The sequence below is a fragment of the Eubalaena glacialis genome, chromosome 3, assembly GCF_028564815.1.
Source record: "Eubalaena glacialis isolate mEubGla1 chromosome 3, mEubGla1.1.hap2.+ XY, whole genome shotgun sequence".
Classification (NCBI taxonomy): Eukaryota; Metazoa; Chordata; class Mammalia; order Artiodactyla; family Balaenidae; genus Eubalaena; species Eubalaena glacialis.
Genome location: NC_083718.1, coordinates 176,526,289 through 176,541,718, shown reverse-complemented (window position 1 = coordinate 176,541,718; position 15,430 = coordinate 176,526,289). Strand labels below are relative to the sequence as shown.

Here is a 15,430-nt window from a genome sequence, read left to right as displayed (position 1 = left end):
CGGGATGTTGTGCTCTCATTTTCATTTGGTTTTAAGTAGTTTCTAATTTCTCTTGTGACATATTTGACCCATTGATTGTTTAAGAGTGTGTTGTTTAATTTCCACAATTTTGCGAATTTTCCAGTTTTCCTTCTGTTATTGACTTCTGACTTCATCCTGTTGTGGTCAGAGAAGATACTTTAAATGATATCCATATTTTAAAATATATTTAGACTTAATTTGTGACCTAAAATATGGTCTATACTGGAGAATGTCCCATGTGCACTTGAGAAGAATGTGTGTGCTGTTGTTCTTGGGTAGAGTGTCCTGTATATGTCCGTTAGATCTGGTTGGTTTATTGTGTTGTTCAAGTCCTCTATTTCTTTACTTATATTCCATCCGGTTGTTCTATCTTTTAATGAGAATGGCATATTGAAGTCTCCAACTATTGTTGTAGAAATATCTATTTCTCCCTTCAGTTCTATCAATTTTTGCTTCACACATTTGATTGTCTGTTATTAGGTACATAAACTTATTCTTTTAAATCTGTTCAGGTTGATAGTTCTTTTCCAGTCAAAACACCCATTTTTATGGGGAGGTGACCTTTTTGCTTACTCGTAGGCAGGGCTGACATTTAGCCAGTATGCTCCCAATGGCCCTACTGGCTGTCTAATTTTGATTGGTCAAATGTCTGATTGGATGTTGTCTGTGCTACACCAGTTGTTATTTTACATGACCGTCCTTTCTTTTGGGTAATAGAATTCTGTGGTCACTTTAAATTTTAAACTCAATTTTGACTCAGTAATTAAAATTGGTCAGTCCCGGTTATAATCAGAACTCTGAACTTGGTTGAGAGTTGATGCTCTCTTCTTCCTTATTTCTCCTTCTGCAGCTTGCTAACTATATAGCTTTTGACGTCTCTGAGATTTCAGTCACAGAGGAAGAAGTGTAAAGGAGAGCAGGAAAGTTCCTTCTGGACCAGAGCTCTTGTCAGATGGCTTCATGTTTTCCTGGCTTGATGGATATCAAAAGCTGCCTCTTTTGCTCTTGGGCACTTTTGGGGGTCCTTCAGGAACTCCTCTTCATAAGTTCACCTGGCTGTAATTTCTTTGCAGTGGGCTGTGCTCCTCCTTAGGCTGGCTCCTGCAGAAGCTCCCTCAGCTTCTGCCTCTTAGCAGTACGCTTTCACTGCAGGAATACCCTTGTGGGCAGGATCCCTCTGAAAATAACCCCACATATGGGAGACTATACTTATAGTCTAGTTTTTCTTTGCTTCCTTTCTAATTGGCGTTAAGAATATATGTGCAAGTTTACTAGGCTGATGATAGCCTGGACTCAGAAGGCTGGCTACCTTCCATTCCAGAGCAAGCTGTATTCTGAGCATTTTCTAGAAATACAGACCCTGAAGACTATGTCAGTGTAGCAGGCTAAAAGCAGAGGCTTTGGTATCTCATTGACCCAGGTGTGAGTTCTCTGCATGTGACTTTGAGAAAATCATTTAACCTATCTCTCTGAATCTCAATTTTCTCATCTGTTAAATGGGGATAATAATATTACTTACCTTAGGGGGATTGTGTTGAGAATTAAATAAGATAATGCATATAAATTGCTTAGTACACTGTCTTGCTCATTGTAAAGTGCTCAATACTTATCCCTTATTATCTAATGAGGGGTACATTTGGAATACGCAAAAGGTCATACCTTGGAATTGCACAAGGTAACAGTTATAACAAAATAAAATAAAGATCTATCAATTAAAGGCAAGGAGACGGCATAAAAATTCAGCCACGGTGAACTGGAGTCAAGAGATCAGACTGTCCTGGGGGAAGATATTTCACTTCCCCATGCATTAGAAGCTGTGGGTTTAATGGAGATTCCTTGGTGCCTGTGTAGTCACACCATGGTGTCAACTAGGCCAAAGTGTTAATCATCTATTAAAGCTATGTCACTATGTCTTTTGTGCTGTGGCAAAACACAAGCTCTTGGGCCATGGAAGCTTGAAGCGCAGTCTCTTCCCAAACCTATGCAATCAGCCAGAGAACATCAGCCACCTGAGTCAGTGGAAAATTCCAGATGTTTGTAGCTCATTAACTGCCAAATCGATGACTATGGAGGCTGTCAGCTGTGCTGAGTAAGTAGACCTTATTAGCATCATGTTCCCTGAAGAAAGAACTGTCTCACAGGCATGTTTCTTAAAGGGGCCACATATAACATGCCATCTTCAAAAAACCTTTTCAGATTCTTTAGACTATTTCCCTTCTGTGTAAATTCACTAACTCCTCTTACAGACCCAATGTCACAGAAGCAGCCATAAATAACAAGGAGGGAGAATAGTATCTCAAAGCTGGAAGCCTGAGACTTCACTTTTACCCTGATGTTGGGGGCATACATTAAAAGTCTTAAAAAAAAAAAAAAAAAAAGTCTTACCTATATATTTACCCTAGTAATTTTACCTCTAGGAATTTATTTAAAGGGAATTTATTTTAAATAAAGTTTATTTAAGGAAGTGAAGATTTATCTATAAGGATATTCAACTCAGCACGTAATAGCAAAAGATTGCAAGCAACAGTAGGGGGTTGGTGAAATTAATGACAGATGATCACAACATAAAACACTGTTAACAACCACGTAGGCATGTATATATACACAGAAACACGTTCACAATATATTCAGTTTAAGAAGTGAAAAAAAAATCAGATAACAAAAGAACATATGCCATTTATTACCACTCTTATAACTAGAAAAAAGAAAAAGCTCAATAACAGAGGGCTTTCTATGTGCCAGGCACTGTTCTAAGTACTTCAAGGATGTTGACTTAGTTAATTCCCTACACTAACTATTAGGTATTGTATTATCCCCATTTTACAGATGAGGAAATTAAAGCACAGAGAGGTTAAAAATTCTGCCAAGGTCATATGCCAGTAAGTCACAGAGCTGAGATTTGACTCTGGACAGGCTTTGGAGTCTGTGCTCTTACCACTCCATACTGCTTCTCAGTATAGAAAAAAGGCTGGAAGGACATCCTCTGAAAGCCTTATCTTTGTGCTTATCTCTGGGAGGTAAGATGTTTTATTTTATTTTTTTGTTTATCTGCCTTTTCTACAGTTAACACACGTTACTTATGTAACAAGATAAACTCCAATAAAAATGTTTAAGAGAGAAGATCTTTGTTGCAGACTTGAAAAAGTCTCTCTGAGCCTCAGTTTCTTCATCTGTAGAATGGTAATAACACCTCTCCTGTAGAGCTAATGCCAAGATTGAAATAATGCTTGTGAAAGCACTCAGATAGTGTAGATTTGGAATGTGTTAAAAGTGCTACGTGGGGCTTCCCTGGTGGTGCAGTGGTTGAGAATCTGCCTGCCAATGTAGGGGACACGGGTTCTATCCCTAGTCTGGGAAGATCCCACATGCCACGGAGCAACTAAGCCCGTGTGCCACAACTACTGAGCCTGTGCTCTAGAGCCCGTGAGCCACAACTACTGAGCCCGCATGCCACAGCTACTGAAGCCCACGTGCCTAGAGCCTGTGCTCCGCAACAAGAGAAGCCACTGCAATGAGAAGCCCGCGCACCGCAACGAAGAGTAGCCCCCGCTCGCCACAACTAGAGAAAGCCCGCGCGCAGCAACGAAGACCCAACACAGACAAAAATTTTAAAAATTAAAAAAAAAAGGTGCTAGGTGCTACAGTACAAAGCAACACAAAGTAGAAAGTGACAAGGCAAGATGTCTGCAGGAATTCAGAGATTGTCAAGTTGAGCAGACAGGATGTGAGAGTTTGAGGGGGCTCATATCTCATCTGATTCTCTTTAGCAACTCCAACGACTTCTGAGCTGAGGATTGTGTGCCTCTTCCTCATGCCCTGGGCGTGACTAGTTGGGAGACAGGTATTGTCACGATCTTATATATTCCGTAAGTTGTTACGGAAAAACCTGAACGAACTTTTTGGCTAACCCAATATAAGTAGATGGCTCTCATCTCCCACTATTTTTTTTCGGTGAGTGTCCCAGATTTCCTCTTATTATCAATCCAGTTGCCCGTCTGAGCCTGTTTTGGTTGTTCTTCTAAACATTGCTTCCCATCTCGCTGTTCGCACAGCTTCTGACCTGAAGGACTGGGGGCTCAGCCCCTGTAGCGGGCCAAGCAGCGGACAGCTTGCCTCAACGGACTAGCAGGGAGCTTGCTGGCAGAGCCTGGAGTCCACTTGTGAGACAAACACCTTATGAAGTTAATCTAAGTACCTCTGGGTGTTCAGGAGCTAGTTTCTCACTTTTTCCAGTTGTTCGTGTGATCACCACCTTTGAGGATTATGGAGGACAAAGGGGGTCCCCTTCACACATACATCCCCATGCTAGGGGATTGCCCTTAGAAAAACTTAGAGCAGGAGCTGTCAACCAGAGTGAGACACTGGAATCAGATGCGCGGTAGGCATAACTTTACCTCCACCTTCGTAAGTTCTTCAGCTGGACCTGAGAATTAAACTGATGTAAAGCAGACTAACAAGGTAGAAACATTCAAGTCTATTTAATATAAGTTTTATGTGACGCAGAGCCTTCATGGGGAAATGAAGACCCCAAGAAGTGGTAAATCCTAAATGCTTTTCTACTAGATTGAACAAAGGCAGGCAACTGTGGAAAAGTAACTAAAATATATGGAGAGCCTAAAAGAAGATAAAGAGTTGTTACTGAATTTGGTCCCACTCTTCACTGCCTACAAAATCAATACTCTATCAGTGTTGATAGAAAGGAAAGTTGCCTTTAAACCGAATGCCAGCAATCTGGGGAGAAGGTGGACTCAGCATCCTCCAAAACCATATCTCAAGTTTCTGCTCGGCCATGAAAGTTTTTAAAAGGAAACAGGGAAGTAATCTTAGTTAATCATTGAGATCGGGGGTCAGAGTCGTCACCATACCCCGCTGTGCAGGCTTGGGTGCAGGCTTGTCGACTCCTCCTGATCTTTATTTCTTTATTTAGAAATAATCCAAAGGCCAAATGAATTTTAAGTAAAATAAGTCCTTGGGGACTCATGATCTTTATTTAGATGCTATTTTGTTCACACAGTTTGTTCAAGAGATTACTGAAGGGGGGAAGCTAGGAAAGAGATCTGGTCATCTGTTAATTACTTATTCTTCATTTCTACTTCACTCACCTATGGAAAGAACTGACAAGCTAGGCAAATTATTGTGTGATCAAAAGATTTAAAAGGGGTACTAGGGCCGGAGATGAGTAGAGCATGGGGGAGCCTGGTTTAAGATTAGTGTCAAGATAAAGGGGTGCCTCCTGCAGAGAGCTCTTTCCTGCAAAGAGCTTTTTTCTGCCAAAAGCTGCTCACAAATCCCCGCTTGTCAGAACATCATTCCATCTCTATGGGATCATGGGTGAAAGTCTGTCTTCTGTAACTTCTTCATGCTGACATAGGGCACTGTATCCTTAGAGTGGAAGATGTCGACATGGGTATGTAGCATCTCCCTGCTGACAGCTGTCTCGCCCCTTTACATATATAGGCAGAACAAGCTGCAATTATTTTGATGCCCACAAAGATATAGATTATTATGAGCAGTAGTATTAATCCCATCCTCTTAAGGCCAGTTCTTGGAGCTGTGCTAGTCATAGTTTCAGTACTGCTCAAGATGCAGCAGTTTATGTCACAGCTGCAGTCTGGTCATCATGCAGTTAGCTTTTTCCCTCTGGTGGCAGTTACAGTATCTGTAAAACAACTCAGGAAGGTGCATCAGACACTGAGTCTGTGACTCTATTGTCCTAATCATTAGCTGCTTGAGCCTGCTCTTTTGTGACTCAGGGAGGCCTGGGAGACTTCAGCTTTTCTACAAACAAGAGGCAGGAGATGTGAATGGGCCTTTGTATCAATACTTGGGGAGGGGTGGGGGGTGGCCCACAGGGGTCTGCTTGGTTCCAGACTTACTTTGACAAGGTCTGTTTGCACAGAATTCTCCTGGCCTTGACACCCTCCCCACCCCCCGCCACCCGTCTCTGGTGGTAAGAACGTTTCTTTCCTCTTGGTATAGGAGCTGTGTTGGTTGTTGGTTGTTGTCTTTGTTGCTGCGCGTGGGCTTTCTCTAGTTGCGGCGAGCGGGGGCTACTCTTCGTTGCAGTGCAAAGGCTTCTCATTGTGGTGGCTTCTCTTGTTGTGGAGCATGGGCTCTAGGAGCGCGGGCTCCAGTAGTTGTGGCTCGCAGGCTCTAGAGCACAGGCTCAGTAGTTGTGGCCCACGGGCTTAGTTTCTCCACGGCATGTGGGATCTTCCCAGCCCAGGGACTGAACCTGTGTCCCCTGCGTTGGCAGGTGGATTCTTAACCACTGCACCACCAGGGAAGCCCAGGAAGGGCATCTTTCACAAGGGCGTTTTCTCCTGCTTTCAGGAAGAAAAGGGGAGGTGTGTCAGAGCACCCTTCCTGCACCTGCTGTTTTTCAAGTGCCTTTAGCTCAAAATAATCATTATGCCAAAGTGGCATATTTAGGAGTGGCATATTCTGCCAGCCTTCAGCTGTAACTGGAACACCCAAGCACCCATCCTCAAAGATTCTGATCCTGGGCTGGGGGTCCAGGCAGCAGAACCCTTTAAAGGTACTGAAGATTGAGAATCGCTGGGTCAGAGTCAGAGGAAGTGTGGGAGTTTCACATTGACTTCCTGTGCCCCATTTAGTAATTAGACCGAAATGGCTGTAATGGCTGAGGACTGATTTGCAACCGCTCTGGAATGTGTGAGCAACTGGGGAGCGTGCAGCAGCTGCTTCCCCAGGAAACAAAACCACTGTGCGTGGAGGGGTGTGTGTTTTGATACCAGTTTGGCAACAAGATAAGAGTCCTAAGGCACATCAAAACATCAGACAGGTTGTCCGTCCACTTTACTCTTGGCAGAGGCCAAGAACTTGCTTGCCCTAAATGAAATAAGCCACCAGCTGACAGACCTGCAAGCATTCAAAGCTGTCCTCTGAATTCATAGATGAGCTTGAGGAAGAAACAGAACCAAACTGGCTTGTTTTGAGATAGACACCCTGGCGGGGTAAGTGATCCAGCCCGAAAGCCAGTCAGTGCAACTAGAGACTTGTTCCGAATATTTGGCAAACTCGGGTGTTCGTCTCACCTGCTCTGGCCCTCATGGGGTCTAAACAGAATAAGCATCAGCCTGCAACTTGCTGGTCCTCCAAAGCTGGACTTTCAGAAACGCCTTTTTGCCTCACTTCTACTTACAGATTAGGCAGGTAATGTTGATTTTTAGCTCCCACAGATACATAATTCAAAACAGATTCTCGGGGGAAAGGATTTCAGCGAGTGTGGAAATCCTCTCCTTTTACCTTCCATTCCACAGGGTCTGAGCACAAGGTCTGGAACCTGCACTCCTTCGCAGTGTTAGCAGGTTGATTTTTTTTTTTTTTTCAAGATAATCTCCCTGTTGTTGTTTTTTTAATTTTTATTTATTTTATTTTTGGCTGTGTTGGGTCTTCGTTTCTGTGCGAGGGCTTTCTCTAGTTGCGGCAAGTGGGGGCCACTCTTCATCGCGGTGCGCGGGCCTCTCACTATCGCGGCCTCTCCTGTTGCGGAGCACAGGCTCCAGACGCGCAGGCTCAGCAGTTGTGGCTCACGGGCCCAGTCGCTCCGCGGCATGTGGGATCCTCCCAGACCAGGGCTCGAACCCGTGTCCCCTGCATTAGCAGGCAGACTCCCAACCACTGCGCCACCAGGGAAGCCCAGCAGGTTGATTTTTGTGTTTGCATTGGCACTGCCTGTCCTTGACTCTCTGGGGAAGAACTGAGGAAATGAATCTCCTCAGACACTAGCTTCCCTCTCTGAAAAGTGGTAAAGGGAAAAACTTTCTGAGTTTTTTAGGGCTGGGATGGAGCCTCATTCACTGTTGTATTCCCAGGGCTTGGCGGAGTGCCTGCTTCAAAGAAGGCACCACGTAAATCTTTGTTAAATAAATGCTTGGTATTAAACACCCACGTATTTATTATGCATTTGGTGCCCAGTATTGGTGGCTGATCGACATCCTGAGAGCTGTTTGTTTATATCAACATCTTCCTATTTGATCTGAGAATCTCTAATTGGATCGTGTTGGTGGAACTGACTTTAAAGCCCAGCCTGGCACAGGCAGAGGCTGTATCAGACGTCCTGAAAAGGATGTGATTTTTAATTCCTGCTCTCCAGTTCCGAGCTGTTGTGGGCACTTGGTAAATATTAATGAAGGATGAGGCTGGAGCTATATTGGGAGGCTCCTGGGAGTCTGGGACATGGTAAAGGCTTTAACGGCAGTCTTCGGCGGGCAGCCTGACTCTGACCTTCTGGCAGAGAAGCTGGCTCAGCCAGACGGCAAGATGGAGGCTTCACCCTGCCCAAGCTTCCCCAGCACGCCAGTCCGCAGCCAGTCAGTGTCTGCTCTGGGCAAAGCACATTTTGGGCCCTGGGGAGGACACAGAGGTGACTCAGACACGGATGCTGCAGGGAACATAGGGTGGGCTCTGGAGCCTTAGTGTGTGGCTTTCAGCTTTAAACTGAGCCTCAGATTTCGGATCTGTACAGTGGAGATCAAAATAGCACCTACTCCACAATTTGTGACAATTCAACGAAATGATGTAAGCAAAACAATTTAGCACAGGGCAGAGGGAGGCAGAGTAAGTATCCAATACAGTACATCGTGTGTGTGTTTACAAGCATCCGATACATTACCCATATGTTTATACAGATAAGATCCGGAGGGTGATTTAATTTTGTAATACAATTTGGGGCCAATGCAGTGTTTGTTGTTGTTGTTGTTTTAAAGTAACACAGTCAGATCCATGAGGGTAGAAAGGAGGGCGAGGTAGGAGTATAGGAGGGATGAATTTGAAAGATATTTGGATGATGATAATAAAGAATTAGAAAAGAGAAGTGCTCAGACTGAAACCAGACTGTTCATTTTACAAATCACTATATTAAAAAATATATTGTAAGGGTCTTTTCTTAAGTCAAAGTCTTGAATCCATTAAATACAGCCTGGCTGTAATCTGGCTGGATGTCTAAGCCAGCTTCTTGAATTTTTAGGAAATAGATTACACTTTCAGTAAGGTCGCTTACTATGTACATCTTACTTGACTATAATGATTAGCAGCTGAAAGTCCCATGCTCAGAAATATCTTTTCTATTCTATTCTACACATTTCACCAAATTAATCTGATTAACAAACTCCTCTTTTAAATTGGTTTTCTTAAGAAACTTAATTAAGGTCCGTGGCTACAAAAACATAGGGGTGGGGGATGATGGCAGCAGAAAAACTGAAGATTAAAAAACGAATTATGTGGGACTTATAAAAAGTACATATAAATCCTGTAAAAAATAATTAAAAGTACATATAAATCCTGTAACAAATAAAAAGCACATATAAATGCTGTAACAAAAATGCGTACATGTTCATAGAAATTGGTGTTCTTTAAAACACAAACTCTGGGTTGCTATCCATTTACTCCAAAGAAGTTGCCCTTTTCCTCTTCCCTGCACCTTGGTGGCATAATCAACTGAACTCTACCTTTTCTCCCCGCTTTCACTTACAAACTGGGCAGAAAGGGGAATAAGGGAGCCGAATTCTCGCAACAGATTTTTCTTGTGCGCTTACAGGGTGCTCTGCGCTCGGAGAAAGAGGTGTGTGTGGGGGGATGGGCAGACACGTAGCCACCACACCGTGTGACTGAAGTTCAGGGCCAGTGGGACACAAAAGAAGAACTGATTAACTTGATCCGCACCTGTGTCGGAAACGCCTTCACAAGGGAGGCAACTACTCAAGAATTTCGAGGCTGCGGGCAGGGAGGACAAGAGGGAACCGCAGGGGAACCGCAAGCTGGAGAGCTGCAAGTAAGTCCCCGTGACCGGGGAACAGAGTGACAGGAGTGTCAGGACTAAGTGGTCAGGGGCCAGCTTCAGAAATCAACTTGCTGGAGTATCTTCCGTCAGTAAGAGATCGGGTACACGGCTCGGTGAACTTAACTCGGGAACTCAAAGCCCCCTCGCTGACTCCCCACGGCGGGGAACCAACGGGTTCCGAGGGCCGCGGGCCCCGCGAGCCGGGCAGCCTGGGTGAAAGCCGCTGCCCGGGCGGACAGCTGACGCCCCTTCCCCGGCGCGCCGGGCTCGGGCCCCGGAGTCGCCACGAGGGGGTGGCGTTGGCCGTGTTCCGTAGTGCCGGGCGAGGCCGGGCGGGCGCCTCCGGGAGAGGCCGGTGTCACCCGGGAGCCGGCGGAGGAACAGCAACCGGAGCCTCGGCGGTTGTTCCCGACATGCTCTTCTCGGAGAGGATTTCAAACCCTCGGCCGCAACCACCTCCCCTCCCCCGGCCCTGTCGGGCCCCAGCAACAGGCGGCGGCCCGCGTATCATTGGCCGGGGCGCGCAAAGGCGTGTTTTGATTGGCCGCCGCGCCTGCCGGCCCCGATCTAGCGCTCACCGCCGCCTCCATTTTGTCGGTAGAGGCAGAGGGGGCAGGTCGGTCGGGACGCTGAGGTGGCCTGCAGCTGTCTCGTCGGTGCTCGTGGGCTTCGCTCGTTCCGTGCCTCGTCTCTCCCTGGAAGGGGAGGGGGGCTTCGACGCCGAGCAGGAGCCGCCGCTGCCGTAGTCCCGGGTTCGAAGTCGGTGAGTGGCGGCGGCGCGGCGGGTGCGGCCATGTTGGCGGCCGCGCTCCCCATTGTTGGGGGAAGGAGGCGAGATCCGAGGCCGGGCGGGCGCGAGCGGCCCGGAGGAGCGGGTTCCCGGGCCGGGCTCGAGGAACGCTGAGCCGCTCGGAAGCCCAGCGCCGTCGGCAGAACCGAACTTTCCGGGCTCGCGTTGGGAATGACTCACGATCCGGGAACTAATTTTTTTAGGGCTGTTAACATAGCGTGGAAGGGCCTCTCACCTTTTCGAAAAGAAGAGGGCTTCTTATTTGTTCGGTAACTTGGTTTCTTGGAATATCAAATGAAATCTCGAATGTTTAATGTTCACGATAGGGAGGCAATTTTTTATATTTAAGAACTGACTTCGCTTGTTACGGCTTGTGAAACTTATTTTAAGACGGGGAGGAGTCAAGAGTTCATAACCAAAGGAAGAGCTGCAAGACGTAAACACGTTGGGAGAGGAGGCTTTGTGAAAACAGATATGTGATGTGTCCAAAGACTGGGAAATTCTGGTGGGACTTTAAAAACATGGTCTTTAGGAAAGATTTTAAGCCCATTTCTTGACATGGCTGTAAAGGTTAATGCTTCCGTGGTTTAACATTTTGGTCACAAAATCCGTGTGAGAATCTGAAAGGTTCCTAGGAAAAAGATGCAACTTGTTGCGGGATTTGGCGGACACCCCTCCCCAGATTCCTCAGGGGTTCCTGGATCTCGAGGGTTTTAAAATGATGACGGTTACAAGGTCAAAGCCATCTTTAGAGACATTATTTTCTGCCTTTTAGTTCAGGCAGTAGTCACTCTTTAACTATTTCTGTAGTAAATGTAAACGATCACTTTCCTGTGTTTCTGAATTGAAATAATGAAATATTTGCTTTTCTAGCTAAGACTTCTCTCAAACTTGTGTGCTGAGGAGACTCAGATGTTGACCTCAGCTCCTAGGCTGAACTCAGCAGATCGGCCCATGAAAACTTCTGTATTGAGACAAAGGAAAGGATCTATCAGAAAGCAACATCTATTATCCTGGGCGTGGCAGCAAGGAAGAGGACAGGTGGTGGAAATCCTGCAATCTGAAAAGCAGACTGAAAGGTATCAAAAACTTCCTGTTGTAATGGGGCAGGCATTTTATGATGGATTCATCCTAAACAGTTTTTATTTTTAAATAGAGGATTATTCGGATTTGTGGATAAGCTCACTTTTCTTAGGAAGGTAATAAAGTGCATGTAATGAAGTGTGAACAGTATAGTGAAGTTAAAGCAGCTGAATAGCACGTATTTGAGTCTTACCCAAGATTTCTGGAGTTACAAATTGGAGCTATTGAAGTTTCTTAAAGTTTTGAACTATTTGAAGTGGAATTCTACTCAGTGTTTTGTTTGCATTCACTTACAGGTGACAAAGAAGCTGAAGATGGGTGGTGGCGAGAGGTATAACATTCCAGCCCCTCAGTCTAGAAATGTTAGTAAGAACCAACAACAGCTTAGTAGACAGAAGACCAAGGATCAGAATTCCCAGATGAAGATTGTTCATAAGAAAAAGGAAAGAGGACATACTTATAATTCATCAGCAGCTGCATGGCAGGCCATGCAAAGTGGGGGGAAGAACAAAAATTTTCCAAATAATCAAAACTGGAACTCTAGCTTATCAAGTCCCACCTTACTTTTTAAGTCTCAAACTAATCAGAACTATGCTGGAGCCAAATTTAGTGAGCCGCCATCACCAAGTGTTCTTCCTAAACCACCAAGCCACTGGGTTCCTGTTTCCTTTAATCCTTCTGATAAAGAAATAATGACATTTCAACTTAAAACCTTACTTAAAGTACAGGTGTAAAATGAGATAAAGTATTAATGTGTTTAAATTTAGTCATATTTAGGGATAATTGGCAATTGTCTCAGACCAAATTCACTAGGGAATTTAATGTGTAAAACTGCTAATTAATGTAGAAAATATAATTAGACTTAACTGTTTTGTGTGTTATGTGCACTGTGATGGTAGAATCAGTGCAACTTAAAATAACTAAATTATTGATAATTGTACTTCATATAAATACTAAGTGTTCTCAATTGAGTAACCATTCAAGTGAAACCAGTCAAGTTTAGATTTGGGGAATAGTAAAGGAATCAACTTTTTCTATTGCCTGTTGGGGGAAAATAGTAATTTAAGATTATCATTCACGGATCAGCAGATTGACTTGTTGAGATCTGGTAAATGTGATTATAAGCATCCAGTTAAGACATACAGGGGTTGAAAACTAGTTGAATATTTGGAAGTTTAATGTCCTAGAAACACCTAAACCAGTAATATGCCAACAATCTGATGCACTGCCAAAAGAAAATGTGAATTTTTTTTAAGAGTATAGTTGTATTTTAGTGAACTGTATGGTGGTGAATGCGGAAAGGGCACTAGGGGCTATTTAGAATGAAACAGTATATACCCCATTGTCCCTGTTACTGACATGCAGTGGATAGGTGTCTGCCAACAAATGCACCGAAACCATTTTTTATAGAAATAGTATTCGGTGTTCACCGAGTAGCTTTCAAAATACATTTTTGTATTATGGCACTGCACAAGCTATTCTGACAGTGATCTGGCTTCAAATCATCCCTGCACAGCTTGTTTAAAGTTGGGAGCTATTTAATGTGAAAGTTTTACGTACCTAGGAAAGAGCCATGTAAATATATGTAATAAACTTGTAGCATATGTAAAGTTTTGTTGGCATTTATCCTACAAAAATAGAATATTTTAGTATGAATTTGCTGAATGTAAGACATGGACTCCTTTTATACTATGGCCTAATTTTAAAGGTCCAAAAAAACCTTTTTAAAGTTTGCCCTTGTGCTAAAGTGCCACTGTACGTATACTATAATTGATCTTGTTGTAAACTATATTTCAAAGTAAATCCTAGTGTAAGAAGTTTTATATAACTGAAAAGGTTTTAAGCTGCTAAAACACTTCCTATTTTTGAGAAATGTGAAATGCAGTATGGGATTATTTTAATTTCTTTCTTAAGCCCAAAGATTAACTATTAAGGGGTTCCTCTAACCTTAAAAGATTCATTTTGGCTTTCAACAATTTGTGTAACCTATGAGTATAGTGTACAATGCCAGTGTTTTTTTTTTTTTTTTGGTCAACAGGTGCAACCCAGGGGACCACTCATTGCAAAAGATGCAATTTCTTGCCTAATACCATGATAACATGTTTTGTTTACCTTAAAGATAAGCGCTAATTATAACAGCCAACCCAGTAGTAAATTAAAAGGAAAGTGTGGGGGGTCTATTTAGAATATGATGGTAGGTGCCCTCTTTTCTCATTTGGCAGCTTTTTTGATACTTTTAAGCAGAATGGGTAAGTTGTATTTCTCCAAATAAATTCAGGTGAGATAATATTGCCCACATCAAATAATGATATCCTAAAGACAAGTTTATATAATAGTACTTAATGTACATACAGGAATTTGAAGCATGAAATTAAAAAATAAAATTGCTTTTTCCCGTGTCTTGTTTTTATTGTATAAAAAATTGTTATGACTACGTAATATTCTTAGAATGCACGTAATTAACCCTACTGAAATACAATAGGACTGTTGGTTTTAAGAGGCAACCAGTTTGCTAACTGATACAGACATTTGGATTAGCAGCTATACCCTTAAAAAAGCAACTGTGGCTTCCTCCTCCCAGCAGGGCTAACAGTAAAAGGCCACAGAATATTACTTTGGAAACTTACATAAAGCTTCTGAATTCATCTCATACCAAATTGAGTAAAGCAGGTTTAACCGCCTGTCTCCCTCTTCTATATTTTAAGATGACTTAGGTAAACACAAGAGTTCTTGTCAATTTGAGAAATTCTTCAAATTTTTCTTTCTATAAACCTATTATTTTCACAAGGGGACCTTGGAGGAGAAAAAAGACACAAGAACTAAACTGGCTTTCTAATACATTCCAAATGATAGGATAGCTTAAACTAGTTCAAGAAAAATCTTTTTAATTTCTATACTAAGCAAGCAGTGAATCCCAGGGCCAGGCTGTATTTTCTAATGCAAACTGTCAGAATAAATTGATTTGGCAGAAATTAATACTGTCTTTTTTTCCTGTTTATTCCCAGTGTAATTTCTATTAACAGTGCCAAGAATTGCCCAGTTCTTTGCAGTACTGCACTGGAATCCCAGTAGATTCAACAATTTTCATCCCAAGCATCTTTATGCTAGGTTTTGATGTATACATGTAAATACAGTATATACTAGATTTTTGGTTTGGGACGGACTCAAGTGGTAAAAGTTCAGAGAATTAAGAGCACACTGGCTTTAACTACAAAAATTTTTAATAGCTACGGTTAACTTAAAAAGTTAATCGTATTGATATCTCATACCTTAGAAAGGTACTAATAAAGTTATGGTTAGCGTACAGGAAGTATGGTTGACATGAATTTCTCAAATCGTACTTGTAAGAACCAAAAAGTTGTTAGAGCTCATCTACCCTGTAGGGCTGCAGTCAGCCATAGCATGAGCCTTGTCAGTGTTACAATTTAAACTTGTCGTATATTTTTGATGGCAGCATATATAGTACGATGGAATCTTGAGCCCATAACCTATCTTCACACTTAAGTTCTGGTAAATTCTCTTCATCCCAGAAGCAAGCACAAAGTGGAAAAAAACTGAAGGAAAACACTAGTTTTCTAGTGTTTCTTTAATTGTCTCATAGGCAATTACTTCGTAAACCAAGCGGGATAGAGTACATCTCAAACCTCTTACACAAATGAGGAAAGCCTACCCAGCCACAAATCTGTCAGGCAGAACTAAACCTAAAAAAAAAAAAAAAAAAATTCCAAGAT

The 15,430-nt window shown here is 43.0% G+C and overlaps 1 protein-coding gene across 2 annotated transcripts; it reads left to right on the top strand.

Annotated features, from left to right (window-relative positions):
- Positions 1-9,711: 9,711 nt before the first annotated feature.
- PNRC2 (proline rich nuclear receptor coactivator 2) lies at positions 9,712-14,098 on the top strand. 2 transcript variants are annotated; one of them, XM_061184743.1, is made up of 3 exons: positions 9,712-9,817; positions 11,490-11,695; positions 11,996-14,098. In XM_061184743.1, exon 3 carries the CDS (start codon positions 12,014-12,016, stop codon positions 12,431-12,433), a length of 420 nt encoding a protein of 139 aa, XP_061040726.1. In that variant the 5' UTR covers positions 9,712-9,817; positions 11,490-11,695; positions 11,996-12,013; the 3' UTR covers positions 12,434-14,098. The 2 variants fall into 2 exon arrangements, with proteins under 2 accessions (XP_061040726.1, XP_061040725.1); XM_061184742.1 differs by lacking the exon at positions 9,712-9,817 and adding an exon at positions 10,404-10,589.
- Positions 14,099-15,430: the final 1,332 nt, after the last annotated feature.

Bases quoted from the DNA above. Each gene is read 5' to 3' on its own strand.
- PNRC2 (XM_061184743.1), top strand. From the start codon at position 12,014: ATGGGTGGTGGCGAGAGGTATAACATTCCAGCCCCTCAGTCTAGAAAT.